At 31.4% G+C, this 18,419-nt stretch overlaps 1 protein-coding gene across 2 annotated transcripts in view; it reads left to right on the top strand.

Moving 5' to 3' along the window:
* Positions 1-18,419, top strand: part of LOC111045126 (actin-binding LIM protein 3) — a 95,249-nt gene that overhangs the window by 41,530 nt on the left and 35,300 nt on the right. For both annotated transcript variants that reach the window (XR_005572190.1, XM_039435743.1), the window contains exons 3-4: positions 7,675-7,770; positions 17,504-17,687. Coding sequence is in view for 1 of the 2 variants with exons in the window: in XM_039435743.1 (XP_039291677.1) it covers positions 7,675-7,770; positions 17,504-17,687 (280 nt within the window). In the remaining variant the exon portion in view is untranslated. The remainder of the gene's footprint in view (positions 1-7,674; positions 7,771-17,503; positions 17,688-18,419) is intronic.

Below are 18,419 nucleotides of genomic sequence, written 5' to 3'. Positions count from 1 at the left end.
CATATAGATGTATTTTATCATATAGAACACTAGTACGGAACCAGCGACCACATAATACAAATGTATTTGTATTTTTTATTAGAAATGTATTATGTGGTCGCTGTACGGACGACCCCTTTTATTTTCATTTTGATACTTGCTGATGGCGTGATTTGCCGATACCGGTCATGTCATCAAAAAAATAAAAGGTTACTAGTGGTTCTATTTAATAAAACTATTGAAGTACCCTGTACAAATGAATGGAAATGACTGTGTTTAAGTTCATTTTACATCATAATTTATAAATCCTCCTCATGTAAGCATTGCTATGTTCAGTCTCAGTCTCAGTTTTAATTGGTTATTTCAGTTTATTTTATAAACTGAAATATATATTTATATTGGTTTATATATTTATAAACCAATAAATATTGCTAACATATCAAATTGTACCTATTATGGAAGTTGTTTATAATCTACCCTCAACAATTTTGGAATAATAGCAGCCTACATGATTAAGTTGTCTCGAGTTCAGGATTTCATCCTTCTCCATAAGATGGTCCAGTCACGAGAAAAAGCAAAGCTCCCATTGCCGCTGTAATTTCAATCTTTTTCCCGTGAATGAACCATCTTGTAACGTTTCAAGATGGTTTGAAACGTTTCTGTAACGTTTTGAATTTTCTAAACAATTTTTCTATAAAGAATCTATCACTATTTACACCCTCCTTTTAGTAGTTGCAAAAGTTGAATGAATTTAATAATAATTATTAACCACGAGTGACAAAATATGACATTTCTTATCTCTCAAATCTAGTTCTACTGATTGAAATAACACTTAAGAGATGTTCTTACACAATCAAAATTTGAAATTGGATTTCTATCGATTATAAAATTGGAACTAATAAATGCTTCAAATCTCTCTTAATCGTTATTATAGTTATGAATGAAAGCTATGGAGTAGAATACTACATGAAGAACACTATGATTTAATGAATGAAATTTCAAATGTACAGGCTTAAACCTGCATGCAGTTTAGCATCTAGAACTATCATTTTTTAGCATTTAGCTAGGAAACTAGCTTGCATTTTAGCATCAAGCACTAGCATTTTAGCAATAGTGAGAAGGAAAGCGTCACGAGCCAGCCAGCATATTATTGCCAGGTCTGAACTTTACTGACATTTAAGATTAAATCGTTATCGGCTGCAAACCACACGTTATGGTGCTTTGAGCCCCACTCTGCTGAACATCTTTTTTTGTAGGTTAGCATTCTATAAACAGCCCATACTTCTCCAATTCATTCCAATAGTAATAATAATAAATGCTTTATTCAACCAATAAAAATAAATTACATTACAATTACATTCAAAAACACAAACGAATTTCATAATCATTAAACATTCAATAATAAAATAATAAATAAATAGAATCCCATGTGTAGATAAAATAAATACAAATAATACAATATTAAAAAAATGAAATAAAATAGGATATAAATAATGAATGATAATAACAATGAAAGGAAAGTGCTCTTGAAGAAATAATAATGGTTCATCCCTCTTTAAGCATAATGCTTGTGATGAGGGATGAGTCGCTTAACATAATAACTTTATCTTGGACTACTGTACAATAAACCAGAACACATTCAAACAAACCGGAATATTATCATTCAATAAAACAAAAACTAACTGCAACAAAATAAACTAAAAAATCCATCAACAAAACTAAAATAAACTGAATCTATTGTGTTCCATTTTTACACTATTTGTTATTAATATTGTAAACATTTGTACCAATATTTAACAAAACAAAACAAGAAGAATAATTTTTTAATCAACAATGAACTCTTTTAACAAAACTAAATTTACAATCTATTTTGGAATAAACAAAATCATACCTATTTATATCTAATTTAATCTTATAAAAGAAAAATAAAATAATTTCCTTCATTATTATATTAAAATTGTTTTTTCCCACAGATACCTTGAAAAGTGACCATCTCTGCACTGATTACAGGCCGCAAAGAATCATTTTTCCGCTCTAGTGCGCAAAGTATTACTTTGCATACTCCAGATTTGTAGCATGACAACGCAAAATAATTAGTAGGTTATATGGAGCACCAGTGCAGAAAGATCAAAATTAAGTTGGTAACACTGACTGTGGTATAGTGAGGTCCATGTTATAATGGATGGTTAGTTATCAACTTTTAAAATGTCATTTCAGGTATTTTAATTTGTGTTTCTCATAAGGTAATGTTTAAATAGTTATTTGTGCAACTAGTGCGCAAAGTGACAGTTTGCTGCACCGAAAGAAACGTAGGCGAGGGCAGAATGGCTTCTTGAGTGCAGCGGGGAACTTAGCGCACATATTTCAGATTAATTTTTTCCTACAGTTACCATTGAATATGAAAAGTGGGTAATTATGGATAAAATGATGGCTGAAATCCATCAAATGTTTGTGTGTGTGATGCTGTTATTAATAACAACCTTAATTCATTTAAAAATTAATAATCCAATTGAAGTTGAAAATTCTCAGCCAAAGTTCTCATTATTTTTTATTCATTCAAGAATCAGAAAAAATACAGATAAAACAAAAAATTTGCATTCAAAATACACGCCAACAGCTGGTTGGGATGGCTGAACCGACAAGCGCGCAACCTAGCGGGAAGAATCGTACCTAACTTCGTTTCATCCAGCTAAAAACAGTATTCAGATATTTAGACTTATGGTTAAATAAAAATACCGAAAAATACTATAAGTAAACTAAAAAAATATTTATAAAATAACATAGACAACAGAAAATATTTTATTGTAGTATATTCTAATGTTATTTTATTAATTCTATTGACATGGATTTCAAACGGTAATTATTTAACCTGAAAATTCGAATTTCATAATGTGTGTTTGCTACATTTCTCATTGCTTGGAGTTGGAATAATTATTACTGTCAATAGAAAATAAACATTATTTATTATTAAATGATGAGAAGTTATTATTTAATTATGATTTAGATAAACATCATTCTTGTTTTGGATTTCTAGATTGGGATTTTATCATAAATGTAGGGTAGTCATTGAAATGATTCTTATCTCAATCTAACCACAGTCATTGTTACCAACTTAATTTTTGTTTTCGTGCACTAATCCTCCATATAACCCACCAACTATTTTGTGTTGCCATGTTGCAAATCTGGAGTGCAGAAAAAAAATTTTCCCGCACTAGAGCAGAAAAGTGATTCTTTGCGTTCTGTAATCAGTGCAGGAATGGCCACTTTTCAAGGTAACTGTAGGAAAACTTATTTAATTGTTTCAAAAATACATTTTAAATCAATTATTCGACTTGTGTACTCAATTATTTTGATAGAATGAAGAAAAAAAATGGCGGCTGAGAATATGGTATGTTCAGTTTTGTACAGTCACTGTCAAAAGTAAATATAAAATATTCTGGCAAATAGACAATATACGCGCCGCGAGCATGAGCAATTCACTTTTAATCAGCTGAATATATCTGTATTTTCACAGAAACGGTAAGATACAGATATAAAAAGCTTGGCATCAGCTGATTAAAAGTGAATTGCTCATGTTCGCGGCGCGTAAATCTGTACGCACCTTAAGATAAACTTCCGCACTCGCCTACGGCTCGTGCGTAAACGTTTCTTTCGGTGCAGCAAACTGTCACTTTGCGCACTAGTTGCACAAATAACTATTTCAGTCACTGAAAATTAAATGAATCTGGTATATATATAAACAGATTCATTTAATTTTCAGAGACTCTGAAAAAAAAAAACAATTTTGATATAATAATGAAGAAAATTATTTTATTTATTTTCTTTCATAAGATTAGATTAGATATAAATAGGGATATTTGTTATGAATATTGTAAACATTTGTACCAATATTTAACAAAACAAAACAAGAATAATTTTTTAATCAACAAAGAACTCTTTTAACAAAACTGAATTTACAATCTATTTTGGAATAAACAACATTCTAGCTATTTATATCCAATCTAATCTCATAAAAGAAAATAAATAACATAATTTTCTTTATTATTATATTAAAAAATTGTTTTTCAGTCTCTGAAAATTAAATGAATCTGTATATACCAGATTCATTTAATTTTCAGTGACTGGGAAAATAATTTTAATATAATAATGAAGAAAATTATTTTATATATTTTCTTTTATAAGATTAGATTAGATATAAATAGGTATGATTTTGTTATCGTACATCAATTGAACGTTTAGTGGGTGATGGGTTAGTAATTCATGTTCTCTTTTTATGTACAGTATTGTAAATAGTAGCCTATAGCATTCATATTTTAGAATATAATTCTAAAAAATTACGCAGGGGTAATCTTCAGGAAAAATATAAAATATTCATGTATTTTATATTTTAGAATAGAACATGTAACTTAATATGTAGGTAATTTTGGGGTATATTTTATAGAACTAACAAATTTGCCACGAACTTCAATCTTCAAATGTTATACAAATATACAGTATAAAATACTGAATCATACCAAAATCAGTGGTTGCATGTGCAAAGCAAAAATATATACAAGAATCTACAATACATTTTTTTTAATCAATAAAACATTTTCCATTAGCATCTATTCAAATGCATCAGGAATTTTGTTTCAGAATTCTCAGCTCAAATCATATTAGTACTTCTCTGGAAGACGTCATGTAAGGACGAAAAAGGCTGGAATCAGCTTGATAAGCATGACTTGTGGAATGTTGGTTGGGTTGGTGGGGTCCCTCAACACACGACAACTCAGTTGCTGTAGTCAAATCCGCTTCAAACTCTCAGCAGAATGGGAAGCGTGATGTTATCCTTATAAGGAATATTACATATTTTATTTACTGGAGGGATTGCTGACTGTTCGAAGAGAAACTCGCTATAGCTGTTGCTTTGATGAAGAATAATGCATTCAATTGACTCGACCCGGTCACGCGGTCACTTCACCTAATAATGAACTGATTCTACTTTTTTCATACCATACTCTCTCCACTCGAGCTGTCGAGTGTCCAACTAAAGTTAGTGTGTTGGGGTGTAGGGGGTAAATAGGTTTCCTAAAGAAACAACCATCATTTATCAAATTAACCTACATCTTGCCAGTAGTCCATCATATGTGGTTGAAGTGTTCTATTAATTTCGGTCTCCTCCCCAAAAGCTGCCTATAATTCGATTCAATTATACTGTCAGCTTTGGTTGAATGGGAAATTTGATGTTCCATACAAGAAATTCTGACAGTTTGAATTGAACCTTACTTTAATTGCATCAATACGTCCCACATTTCGAAAGCATTCTGCTCTATTAAACTTGGGTGGTCAATTATGTAGTTAGTCATAGCTATTACTGGTACTTAACAGTTGATTTTACGAGTCAATGCAATTTTCCAAGGAAATCTCAAATTTTTATATAATTTTGTTGGAATTGTAAAATATTATATTATAAGTAGTTATTATTGCCTGTTCTTTATATGTGTGACATGACATGTATTGCAGTATAATTTTCATAACTTGAGTCTGCATAGTTGAGTCTAGCTTAGTAACATCAACCTAAATATTGATTATTGACTGATAGAGCCTGGATGAATACCCATGAATCTCCTAGAATATTATCCTCTGATTCATTATAAATACACGACCAGAGTTTGAATTTAAATAACTAATACACATTTTTAATATAATTATTAGTTGAACTCTCACATCATTCACTTGTTTAGTTGTGATAGCTTACCTTCCAATTATCGATTTATCATCAATTTCAATGCAATTAGAATTCTTTACCCGTCTATGTTGAATTGGAATTTATTTGTTAGTTTTATGAATATGAAGTGAACTCTATACTAGAGTTTGTAGAGAGTTACCACAGAAAAGAGATATAACAGATAGAGAAAGTTAGAAGTTACGTAGTATAGAGTTCACTGATCACTGTAAACTGTAAATATGAAATAACATAACTTCTGAAATACTTATGATACAATACTGAATGTTGTAATGCACTTGAATAACTGTATTTGACTTTACAAAATTCCTCATGCATTCTCGTATTTCTTTTCTCATAATCTTTCTAGTTGCTACACAATTATTTTGCATTACTTATTTTTAAAAATAATGATATCACCATTGCTTCTGGGAATGAACAAATAATATGATAGAAAAACATGCTAGCTTCATTTGTCGAGTAGTCATGTTTTTACTGCTAGCTTTCATTGTTTCAATATTTTATAACTCTAGTTTCGAGAGAACAATATGAATATAATGTTTTTTTTCTATTTATTAATCAAATCAACAAATAAAACATCAATCTGACCAACTCCCTTATTTTGATAAATACAACTTCAACTAAAATCTCATAATTGAGATTGATTACGCAATTTTTCTAAATTGAAGCCACATTCTTCAAACTGTTTTTAAATTATAAACATTATGATTACATTATGAATGGATTTTGAACTCGCAATTTGAAGCTCATTTTTTGCAGGCCGGACACAGCAATGTCTTCCAGCTACATAGGCCAAAGAAGTTATTGACTCTTTGAATGTTTTTAATTTTTGTATTGCCTATGAGTGCATATGCATAAAAAAGTCAAGTAAAAATTATAAACATGAACTATAAATCCTCATTTTAGAAGGATTTAATTTTATAAGATTTTTTATTTTTATAAACTTAACAAGTAACCCAAGTGTGAAGAGTGATTTTTCAAGAGAAATTCTGATACCTCACTTTGAAACTGAAATATCATTTCTCATGGTTTAGAAAATCTTTCAATGTGAGATCATATTTTCTCTCAAATTTCAAATTCTTTTCAATTTTAAAATTAGAAAATATAGAATAGTCATTATTGAAGTACTAAATTAACCTTTTTGTTGTGGTATTTGAAACTAACTTGAACTTGAATGTTTAAGCATGTTTTATATTTGAAACTTCAAACATTCAGTACGGTAACTGGAATGCTTGTTTAGAATTCCACCCACAAGTAATGTAGTTGGAAGAGGAATGTGTCGATGTTTCCATTTAGTGTGTGAGCCGTCAATGTCATTCATTGTTATTTAGGTGATGGTCGTAATAAAAGTGATTTCCTGCTTCCCACACACTCTACCGTCAATTGGCCCACTCTGGCTATGCTATAACCACCACAGTTTATTTTCGGTCTTACTTTTATTTTTGAGAGTGCTTCCAGCTACACGTCTCAAATTTAGTTGAGCTATCTTGAGTTTTTTAATGCAATGTTCGAAAAGATGTGTTTTCGTCTTGGAATTTGAAAGATTTCTAAAACATTCCTAGTTTTAACTACACTCTATAAGTTGAGGAAATTGTAGTTCACATCGTTTATCATGCATTCTTGCTTGTTATTTACACATGTAACATTTCTTTCTTGTGTTATATATTATAAATGATGAACGAACTGAAAAACTAGTGTTTGTTTGAAGCTCACTAGCAAATTTGTACTCCAAAATAAGATTTATTTTCATATCTAAAGTAATTTCATATTTATTTATGTTTTATGTATTATTATTGATAATTATTCAGTTGTGTACTATATAAAACTTTGCAGTATTACTTATATGCTAAAAAATACAGATAAGAATGCTTTGTTGCTGTAGTAAATGTTTCTATGAATTATGAACGATTAATGTAATAATTTAGAAGTTTTTTGTTTCAATTATTTGATATTTGAATTTATTTTTTCAGGGAAAACATATTGTCAAAGCTGCAAGAAAAAATGTTCTGGAGAGGTGCTCAGAGTGCAGGACAAATATTTCCACATTGCCTGTTTTAAATGCAAAGGTGAGTACTTTTCAATAAATTCACATCTTATTTGATGTCCGTTTTTTATCAATTTATGTTGCTCTTTCCCAATCATATTCATATGATTTGTAATTGTATCCACTTCCACTAATAAATAATTAAAAAACTAAAAAATATAAACTAAAAAATAATTCGATCCTTCAAAATCATGTTGATGAAAAATCCATTCAATAATAGTACTTTAAACCTGGCTAGCTAAGGTCTGGTGTCAGTTTTTTTAACTGGTGGCACCTGATCATTTCAGGGCCTCTGGCAAGACCTAACGACTATTAGGCTAATTAATTAGGCTACATCCGTTAATTGTAATTCCATAATTACTATTGATATAACCGTCGACGTAAAGTCTACTGTATTTGATATACAATGCGTATCCTTACTTTCTACTTATTTTTTATTTTAAACAGAAATTTAGAGAAACTAGTAAAGATCGAGCAACATATTCAAAATGGCATAGACCTATATAATATTAACAGACTAACGCAAGTACGGCTCAGAATAGAAATTACTGTAATTAGTATCAAGGTAGTGTTGCGTAGGCTTCGCACTAGATCACAAATCACCATAACACATTGTAGGCCTACTATGTATTAAACATAAGACATATGTATAGTTTTCGTTGACTGATTACAAATTGCACCTTGTAAGGTCGTCGACTCAGGTGAAATGTTGAAGAGAGAGAAAAAGAATGTAGGAGGAAAGATAGAGAGTAAGTGAGAATGGGAGAGAAAGAGCTGTATGTTTGCAATAGTAGTTGTAGTTGTTGAGCTGTAGTTTCCATTATGGTAACAACAACATCAGCGACTAATGAGACGAATTTCGGTGGAATGTTTTTGCCTGTGGCGGAAATTGAAGCATTCGGTGTCCTGTTATGTCACATGCGCGCTACAGAATACAACTATTCCGACATAACACCTGCGGCTGTGCCACCTGACCTAACCTAACACGCGACCATCTCCATTCATCATTACATGTCATACTCTTTTAATATCTAACACCTTTCCAGTATGGGATGTGTTTGATAGGAATTTAGAAGCCCTTTAATATATATTGAAAAATTAAATCTAGTTTATTTTTCTGTGGAAAAAAGTACCAAAGTCGGGTTGGTAGGTATGTTACAATAATGCTGGGATTAAATAATTTGAAGATGAAAAACCTAAGATATGAAGAACAATGAAGACACACATTATGCTGTATCTCCTAGGAAGAGGGAAGTAGAGTAGAAAGAAAGTCCTGTACATCTGCCCAAAAGTGCTGAGGTCAAAATAATAATCCTGATATAAAAATTAACCAAAAATCAATAAAGTGGAAAACATAAAATAAATAAGTTGGTATTTTCAATAAAATTATTTTTGGTATTTTCAATAAAATTATTGAAAATATTAGCCTATAATCTGTTATTATTAATATTAAATCCAACAATATTTTTAGATTTTTTACAAATCATCATGTTGCTATCAAAGTAATTACCATAGAAGGAAATTTTTATCACAGAAATTACCAGTAGGATATTATTATCATAATAATTCTATAGTTGTAAAAGTGAAAGTGAAACATAATCTCATCTAGAACATTTAATCTTTAAACATTTCATTTGGGAGAGAAATATCTCAAGGTTTGCTCTCTTTTCTCTCTCATTCCAATGATGTGTCATATTTGTAAAATAACCCATTTATAATTCTCTCACATAAACCTGAGAGAATAAACACTATTCTATCTTTTCAGTTTTTGTTGGTTTTCTATTCTATCTATACACTATTTATAAATATTGCTTAATTTTGATAGATATATAATTACCACCACAACACAAGAAGCATTAATTGCAATCTTAATAATTCATTTAAAGTTAAAGTAAATTATTAAATTTCTTAAAAGACTTCGTGATGCTATTGTGAAGCAGAAGTCATTTTTCATTTTTATTAAATTTATAACCCCCTGGAGGAGACGATTCCGGCTACCATATTCCCGGACCACATGGAGTTGGATCGACATCGGCGGCTTACAAGAAGATTTTCGACACGTGAGTGATTAAATTTGAATTAGTGATGGGCGCCCTAGTGCTTCGAAATAATCTGATGATCAAAGCTAGCTCGCCGAAAGGGTTATTATAAATTAAGAAATTAATAAGAGTAATACTTGCGCAAGTAAAAATTAGTATTAAAGGTTTAATTTAATTGAAAGAAAAAAATATAGATCAATATTTTAGAAATTTCTATTTAATCAAAGAAGTACGAAATCTAGGCTATCAAACGTATGCATACAATATTTAATTTTTGCAATACAATTTGCGATAATTTATCATAGTTCTAATTCACTAGATGAATGGCTCTACCTATTCCGTCAGGTGCCGAATCTTACACCCTGAGATAAAAATATATATTCGATACAAATAAATCTACTAAATACTAGAGATTTTAATATATAGATATATTTGGATTATTAGTGGCTAATTTATCAAGCTGATCTTAGAGCACATATTTTTGATTGAATTATCCAAGCCGACAAGTATTAGCAAGTACATGTCGCAGCTACATGCAAAAGAATGCATATGATTTCAAGATAAAGGCACATGGTAATGATTCGTGCCATAAATCTAGAATATAAAGTTAGCCTGTGATATTTTTATTGATTTCAAATATTGTTCTATTTTTATATTATATTTTTTATCGCTCTATATATATTTTTTGCCTCGACTGATCTTTGCATTATTTGTGTAATATATGTGTGAAATTTACATGGTGTGCAATTTATTTTATATTCCTCATCTCTATAGTATAAGTATCATTTATATATATATTTATTATTATTGAATTACAAGAGTTATTGGAGAAGCCCATATCTAGGCCTATCAAGATTTTTTCTAAGACTGAATACTATTAGAAAACCACGCCCTAATTATATTAAATCTCATGCTTTACCGACTGATGCCAAGCAGGAGGCTAATCGTTATTTAAATATAAAGAATAACGTGACACAAAGACATGTCGTACCAACGTGGGACTGATGATGAGAGCCAAGCTCATTGAATAATTATTTGAAATTAAGTCAATAACCATATTGAAAATTATAGATAACTTATACGAGTTGTGAGGAAAACTGACGAAGGGAAATTTGTATTACTTTTTGGGGAATCAATAGCTTTAAATAAAGAGAAATTATATGTTTTAAAGAAAATTTTTTATTATTGTTATTGTAAAAAAGAAAATATATTTTATAGAGAGAGCTATTATATTTTATGGGCCTAAACTGCTAGTCAGAAATCAATGAATAGTATTATTATATTATAAGAGCTTAAGTAATAAATAGGTTACCTGGCTTGTAATGTCCATAGGCCTATCCTCATTTGTGTCCTTATTAATGCCTTGTTGGCCAAAACTTTCACTTTTTTTTAACAAACACTTGACACTTAATCCATTTTTAAAATATGAGTCTCTTTTCGTCCACGCAAAGTAAGGTAGCAGACACACTGCAGACGGCGATAGTAGCGGAGATCGACGCTGAGGGGGGCGCGATGGAGTCCAACGCCCAGATATCTTCAATCACCGCCAAGAATCCTGTGAACAGTAATAAACCGTTAAATGTCTCCCAAGAAGCAATAAGGAGGGTTATAGTAGAGGGGATGATCAAGTCATTTTCTAATAGTTTAGAAAAAACAATGACCACAGTAATGAAGAACTTAAAGGCGGAAATGAAGGAAATGCGGGAATCACTGAAGGATACATCGGTAAGAACGGGTAAGGAAACTGCGGACACAATATCAGCATCTACCGCTGAAAATCAAGAACTAATTACAACCGATTTAACAGCAAAAATAGATACTGTCACTTGTGAGTTAAACGAAAGAATAGATAACCTACCAGCAAACGCAGAGAAGACTACAGCTAAAAAATTACGAATACATGATAACCCCGATACAACCCACGCAAGCTCAGAAAAAATAGATAGAGAAAATAAAGATACTACAGCCTCATATACCACCTTTGTGAACGGTTTACCGAAAATATTAGAAAAACAGAAGTCAATACAAGACAGCCTACCATCAAAAACCGCCGCCCACCATGAAATTAAAACAACCGCCAAACATCAACCCATATTAAGTATCCTGTTTCCCACCGAAGTCCAATCACCGCAGGTAGAGCAGCCCGCACATCAAGAGACCGCCACCATACTACCCGCTTGAAAGTCACACTCGCGCATCAAGAGACCGCCACCGCACCCGTGCATCATTCGACCCCACCAAGGCACCCAAGGAACCCAGGATAGAGGACCAAGAGGACGGACTACCGGAAGAGGAGCGACACCGCAAGGCCGGAGACGCAAGCGCCCGAGGACACCCAGCCGACATCAAGAACGAGAGGACGGCATACGGGAGAAGAAGAAGATGTATCGTAAGGCCCGGGGACGGAGGCGCCCGAGGACACCCAGCCGACATCAAGAACGAGAGGACGGCAATCGGGAGAAGAAGATGCATCGCAAGGCCCGGAGGCGGAAGAAACGGAGGAACCGCGCGCACCGATGGAGGCCGCATGCACGCTTCAAGAGGCCAAGGAGGATTCCGGACCGGCACCAAGGAGGACAGGAAGAGATTGCCGACAACCTGCATCCGCGGCACATTCGCTTCAAGAGGGCAAATCAGCGATGTGACCGGCAAAATGGATCGAATGAATGGATTAAAACTGGAGCTACTGATAGGACTACTATGGATTCGTGCATGGGCAACATAAAAATGGATTACTTGTGGATATTGATGGACAGAAAGTGGTTAGTAAAATCAAGAGCAATAAGGAATTATATTAAGAAAGTGAAAGTACCTGGATATTATATGATGAGAGATAATACTATTAAAGAGATGATAAATGTTTTGTTATGGTGTTTAATATTTGTTATGATGGCTGTGATAATATTGAAAAGTGATGCTATAATTAAGACCATGTTAGTGTTGAAGGAATTTGTTGACTGTTGGAAATCTTGTATGGTGAAATTATTGTTATTATGGCTGTGATGTTTGCTAAAAATTGTGATGTTAAGGAAATAATGAAGAGGATAATATTATTGAAGAAGTTTAGGGCTATGAAAAATCTTGCTTTACGAAACTGTTTCCTGATATGATTAAGCTTGTTTATAAAGAAACTATGTGGATAGTATTGAAAGAAATAAATGGAAGACTTTGAATCAATTAAAAGAAATTATTATTAAAGGAACAAGGAGTTATTTGAAGAGAGAATACACCAGATACCGGGGTTTTATATTCATGAAGATAAATTAATAATAGGACAGCCTCAACAATCAACAAATGGATAGCAGATAACCCAACCAGCCTACAGTGTAGCTACAAGCAGAAAACCAAAAGATACGGGAAAGCCACGAAATTTCTACAAACCATATCACAGAATTTGAAATAAATATGATAAGAAGTCAAAGGAAAACAACACTATCAAGCCAATTACTAACCTTCCTTAATAAATTTAATATTGGTATAGGACCTCGTGGCAACAATCCAATGTTTTAATTCCTTCCAGCCGTTAGAAGCCTGCAATAAGGAAAAGAACAATTTTTAAATATGTAATTAAATTATATACATCAGATAAAAAAGGACACAAGCGGGGATAATAAAATTAAAATTTGTTAATTACCTTTTTAAGAGAAAAATTGAGCAGTTAGGTTAGTTATGAAAGTCGATAGCAAATTCTGCTGTAACATGTAACACTATGAATTGTAGAACAGCGAACAGCTGACCAAAGCCACCCAAATCAAATGAATGTAATGTCTGTTGAACATATGTTTATAAAAAGAAGTACTGTACCCAAAGAGTTATTTATTATTGTTATTTATTATATTTATTAATGTCGATATATTTATTTATATGTTTTTATATTTATTACTTTTAATTATGCCACGTTTGTTACCTGAAAAGACTTAAAGTGAATACCAGTTACCAAAACCAAAGAGCCATTAGCAAAAGAAAGTATTGTACCTGATGTATAGAAAATTATTTATATTAAGACCTAAGAAATACTATAAGATATAAGCCCAGAAGTTTATGAATCGAAATTATTGTCTAAAAGGAATCATTTATGAGAATTATGAAATGTGTGTAGTTAAGTTGGCGGCCCTGCAAGCGGCGAATTTAAAAATTACTGTGTTGTAAATGGTGTCAGGAGGAGTACGTTTAGAAGTTTATATTTATGATATTTTTATGTGTGTTGAGGAGGAGAATTTGTTATTGTTTTTGATAAAGGTATAAAGGAGATGCAGCAAATATGTCTGCGAAATGTGATAGAAGTAGGAGAGTATAATTTATAAATAAAGTATAGTGTATATCAATGTATTGAAGGGTGGGTTTTCATTAAAAACATTGTGATTCTCAAATATTTTGAATTCAAACCCAGGGGCGCGTGTAACATATTTAAATCTGGGTAGATGAAAAGCCCTAACAGAAATAGTAATAGGTCTAAAAATAAAGTAATTGGCTAATATCGCCAAGCAGATAATAATCAAGATAAGATAGCATCAGCTTGTTCTGGCTAAATGGTACAAGAACTTAAAAAGGATTTGAAGGAAGTTTACTACTCATAAATAGATTATTTATAAAATATTTGAAGATTGAGGTTAGGTAGATGTATTCACAGATCGGTGACCTAGAGATCGATCAAACCGAAGAACGTAGAATCTGACCAAAACCCCTTGGCAGAGCTTTATTGCATTCGGATGGTGTGCAATGTGAAAAAACACCCGTCCACGTGGCTAATTATTAGTTAGCATGGAATTAATATTAATATATAGAATATTAACTAGCATGCAAAGAGCATAAATAAAAAACCAAATAAAAATAATTTAATGTATTCAGGAAATAAGAGTTACCAGGCGCATGAATACCTAATAAAATTTGCATGCACCAATAGTAAAACGGCAGTTAATAGGCGGCAACTGTAGGCCAATTCAAAAATATTTATATATATTTATATAATTGTAGTAGATTTTGTGTAAAAATTTGTGTAATCTATGTTATCAATATGGCTCGAATGCAAAGAAATTATTAATCATATAATCTAAGCAATATTTTGGCATTTTTGTAAGATCTATTTGAATTAATGGCGGAGGATTGAGATATTTAAATTTTATGCTAATTTGAAAGTCGGAAAGAGGATCTGTAAAACTTGAGAAGGAAGAACCAGCACTCGCCAGCCAGATGCCACCATAAGAGGACCCCAAATATTTTAGAGCGAAGTACCTTATTAATAATTTTGTAAAAATTAAAGTTAAAGTAAATTATTAAATTTCTTAAAAGACTTCGTGATGCTATTGTGAAGCAGAAGTCATTTTTCATTTTTTATTAAATTTATAACCCCTTGGAGGAGACGATTCCGGCTACCATATTCCCGGACCACATGGAGTTGGATCGACATCGGCGGCTTACAAGAAGATTTTCGACACGTGAGTGATTTAAATTTGAATTTAGTGATGGGCGCCCTAGTGCTTCGAAATAATCTGATGATCAAAGCTAGCTCGCCGAAAGGGTTATTATAAATTAAGAAATTAATAAGAGTAATACTTGCGCAAGTAAAAATTAGTATTAAAGGTTTAATTGAAAGAAAAAAAATATAGATCAATATTTTAGAAATTTCTATTTAATCAAAGAAGTACGAAATCTAGGCTATCAAACGTATGCATACAATATTTAATTTTTGCAATACAATTTGCGATAATTTATCATAGTTCTAATTCACTAGATGAATGGCTCTACCTATTCCGTCAGGTGCCGAATCTTACACCCTGAGATAAAAATATATATTCGATACAAATAAATCTACTAAATACTAGAGATTTTAATATATAGATATATTTGGATTATTAGTGGCTAATTTATCAAGCTGATCTTAGAGCACATATTTTTGATTGAATTATCCAAGCCGACAAGTATTAGCAAGTACATGTCGCAGCTACATGCAAAGAATGCATATGATTTCAAGATAAAGGCACATGGTAATGATTCGTGCCATAAATCTAGAATATAAAGTTAGCCTGTGATATTTTTATTGATTTCAAATATTGTTCTATTTTTATATTATATTTTTTATCGCTCTATATATATTTTTTGCCTCGATTGATCTTTGCATTATTTGTGTAATATATGTGTGAAATTTTCATGGTGTGCAATTTATTTTATATTCCTCATCTCTATAGTATAAGTATCATTTATATATATATTTATTATTATTGAATTACAAGAGTTATTGGAGAAGCCCATATCTAGGCCTATCAAGATTTTTTCTAAGACTGAATACTATTAGAAAACCACGCCCTAATTATATTAAATCTCATGCTTTACCGACTGATGCCAAGCAGGAGGCTAATCGTTATTTAAATATAAAGAATAACGTGACAATATAATTACCACCACAACACAAGAAGCATTAATTGCAATGTTAATAATTCAAGTACAAATTGTTTGATAATAATATTGAATAACACTGCCTGCGACAGCATTATGTAGTCTGAGCTGTGTGTGTGCCAACATGATTCTTTTCCCACTCTAATTCAAAAGAAATTTGTTGCGCTCCACGCTCTTTTATAACAATATTATTCAGTTGTGGCCTATATGACCACAACACACGCATCGTATTGACTCATTCACTGATGGGCAAATCAGTCACGGTCAAGGCATAACTGATCGATAACCTTGGAATCCTCACAGTATACTATACACTAGATGGACTAAGAAATGAGCTAAGATGCATGTTACAGAAGGGCAATTATTAGCATTTAAAGAAAAAATTAGCTATATATTTATAAAGTAATTGAAATAGTTATGAAATATATATATATATATATATATTATATATATATATATATATATATATTATATATATATATATATATATACCCAGGATATTAAGATCAACACTAACATATTTTTCAATGTTAAATTATTTATTATAATTTTGTAGTATGGTAAATAATCAATATTTGAATTGAATTCACAGATTTACAGGTATAATTCAATATTCATAGAATCATGGAGATTCTTGACCATTCAAAATCTTTAACATTGTCTTATGATTGCTTATCCTTTATGTTTAATTAATTGGTGCAATCATCAAAAATGTCATCAATGTATGAGCAGCTAAGTTTTGAATCAATGACAATGTAGGTCCACATTTAAGTTGAAAATAATTGGTAAGATACTTTGATTGAATCTGATAATCTATTGATCTATTGTGATCTAATAATATATACAATCTGTAATCGATTGTGATTTTACAAAAGCAAGTTCAATCCAATTCAGTTTAATAGAGGTTGGCTTACTCCAACATGCCGAATTTTGAATCTTAATGATTCAAAATCTTCGATAATTAATTCGAAGTACAAATCTTGTAGGGTATCTGTACCTTTAGGGTAAAGTGAATTTGGGTTTTGAGGTGCACAAATTCAATATTTCTTCAAATTACATTTATATTATTTACCTTGAGTATATTTATATCAATTTGGCCCTTTATAATAAAGGGAAAATATTATTTGACCAATTATTAAATTATTAAATTATAAAATATAATTATAAATATGAAGTTTATTTGTTTGTCTTGAGTTATATCATGTAGAATTTCAATGTTTGTTCACTTTCAAAGTTTATGGTAATGCATTCTTAGACTTCCAGACAACAGTATGAATGATTTGAACAAATAATATAATAATTATTGTGTTGATTGGTTTGCAGTGTGCAAGAACTCGCTGGCACAGGGTGGGTTCTTCTGCAAGGACGGCGGCTACTTTTGCACGAAGGACTACCAGACGCTGTTTGGCACCAAGTGCGCCATCTGCGGCGACTATGTCGAGGGCGAAGTGGTGTCGGCGCTCGGCAACACCTACCACCAAAAGTGCTTCACCTGCGCTCGGTGCAGGTAGGCCTACAGGGACTAGATGATAGACCTACATGTTATGTTTACATAAACTTTGATCTTTATTTTCCAAAAAATTACAACAAAGAAAACGAAAAACATAAGGGAACTTTCTTATTGCATTAGCAAGTTGATGCTAAATGTAGCTATATATTTGTAGTTTATTAATAAGAAAGTAACATTGCTGCTAGAATAATTATAATATACCATATATATACTATTTTTACTATAATATACTTATAAATAATATAGTCTACTAAAAATAATTACGGGTAATATTTGAGGTAACACAAACACATACACATTTTCATCATAAGCGAGATAATTCAACCTCGAATAGAGCAACGAATAAAAAATAAACAACAGAAAACGAAGATACAAAAACCTAACCTAACAAATTTGCTCGAAGCGGTTCGAGTTGATCACGGCTGTGATCAAATCAATCAAATTTATTTGGCATAATATCGAAAATACAAATCAAATAGACAATACAAAGTTTTACACATAATATAAACAATTTCTATAAGTAGGCTACATAAAAATAAACTTTGATAATAAAACTTATTATATAGGCGCTGCCTGCAAAACCTCTAAGGTTTGTGTGCTGGCAGCGAGTATCAATACAAAATACAACACTAACAAATTTATTGAAGTGAAAAAGAAAAAAAGAAATGATCTTGGACCTAATTATTTAAAAAAAGTTGTTAAAAGTACTTCATATGTGTATAAAATGAG

Source organism: Nilaparvata lugens, chromosome 1 (genome assembly GCF_014356525.2).
Source record: "Nilaparvata lugens isolate BPH chromosome 1, ASM1435652v1, whole genome shotgun sequence".
NCBI classification, from domain to species: domain Eukaryota; kingdom Metazoa; phylum Arthropoda; class Insecta; order Hemiptera; family Delphacidae; genus Nilaparvata; species Nilaparvata lugens.
Note: the sequence above shows the minus strand (reverse complement) of the source record. Positions and strands in the feature narration are given on the sequence as shown.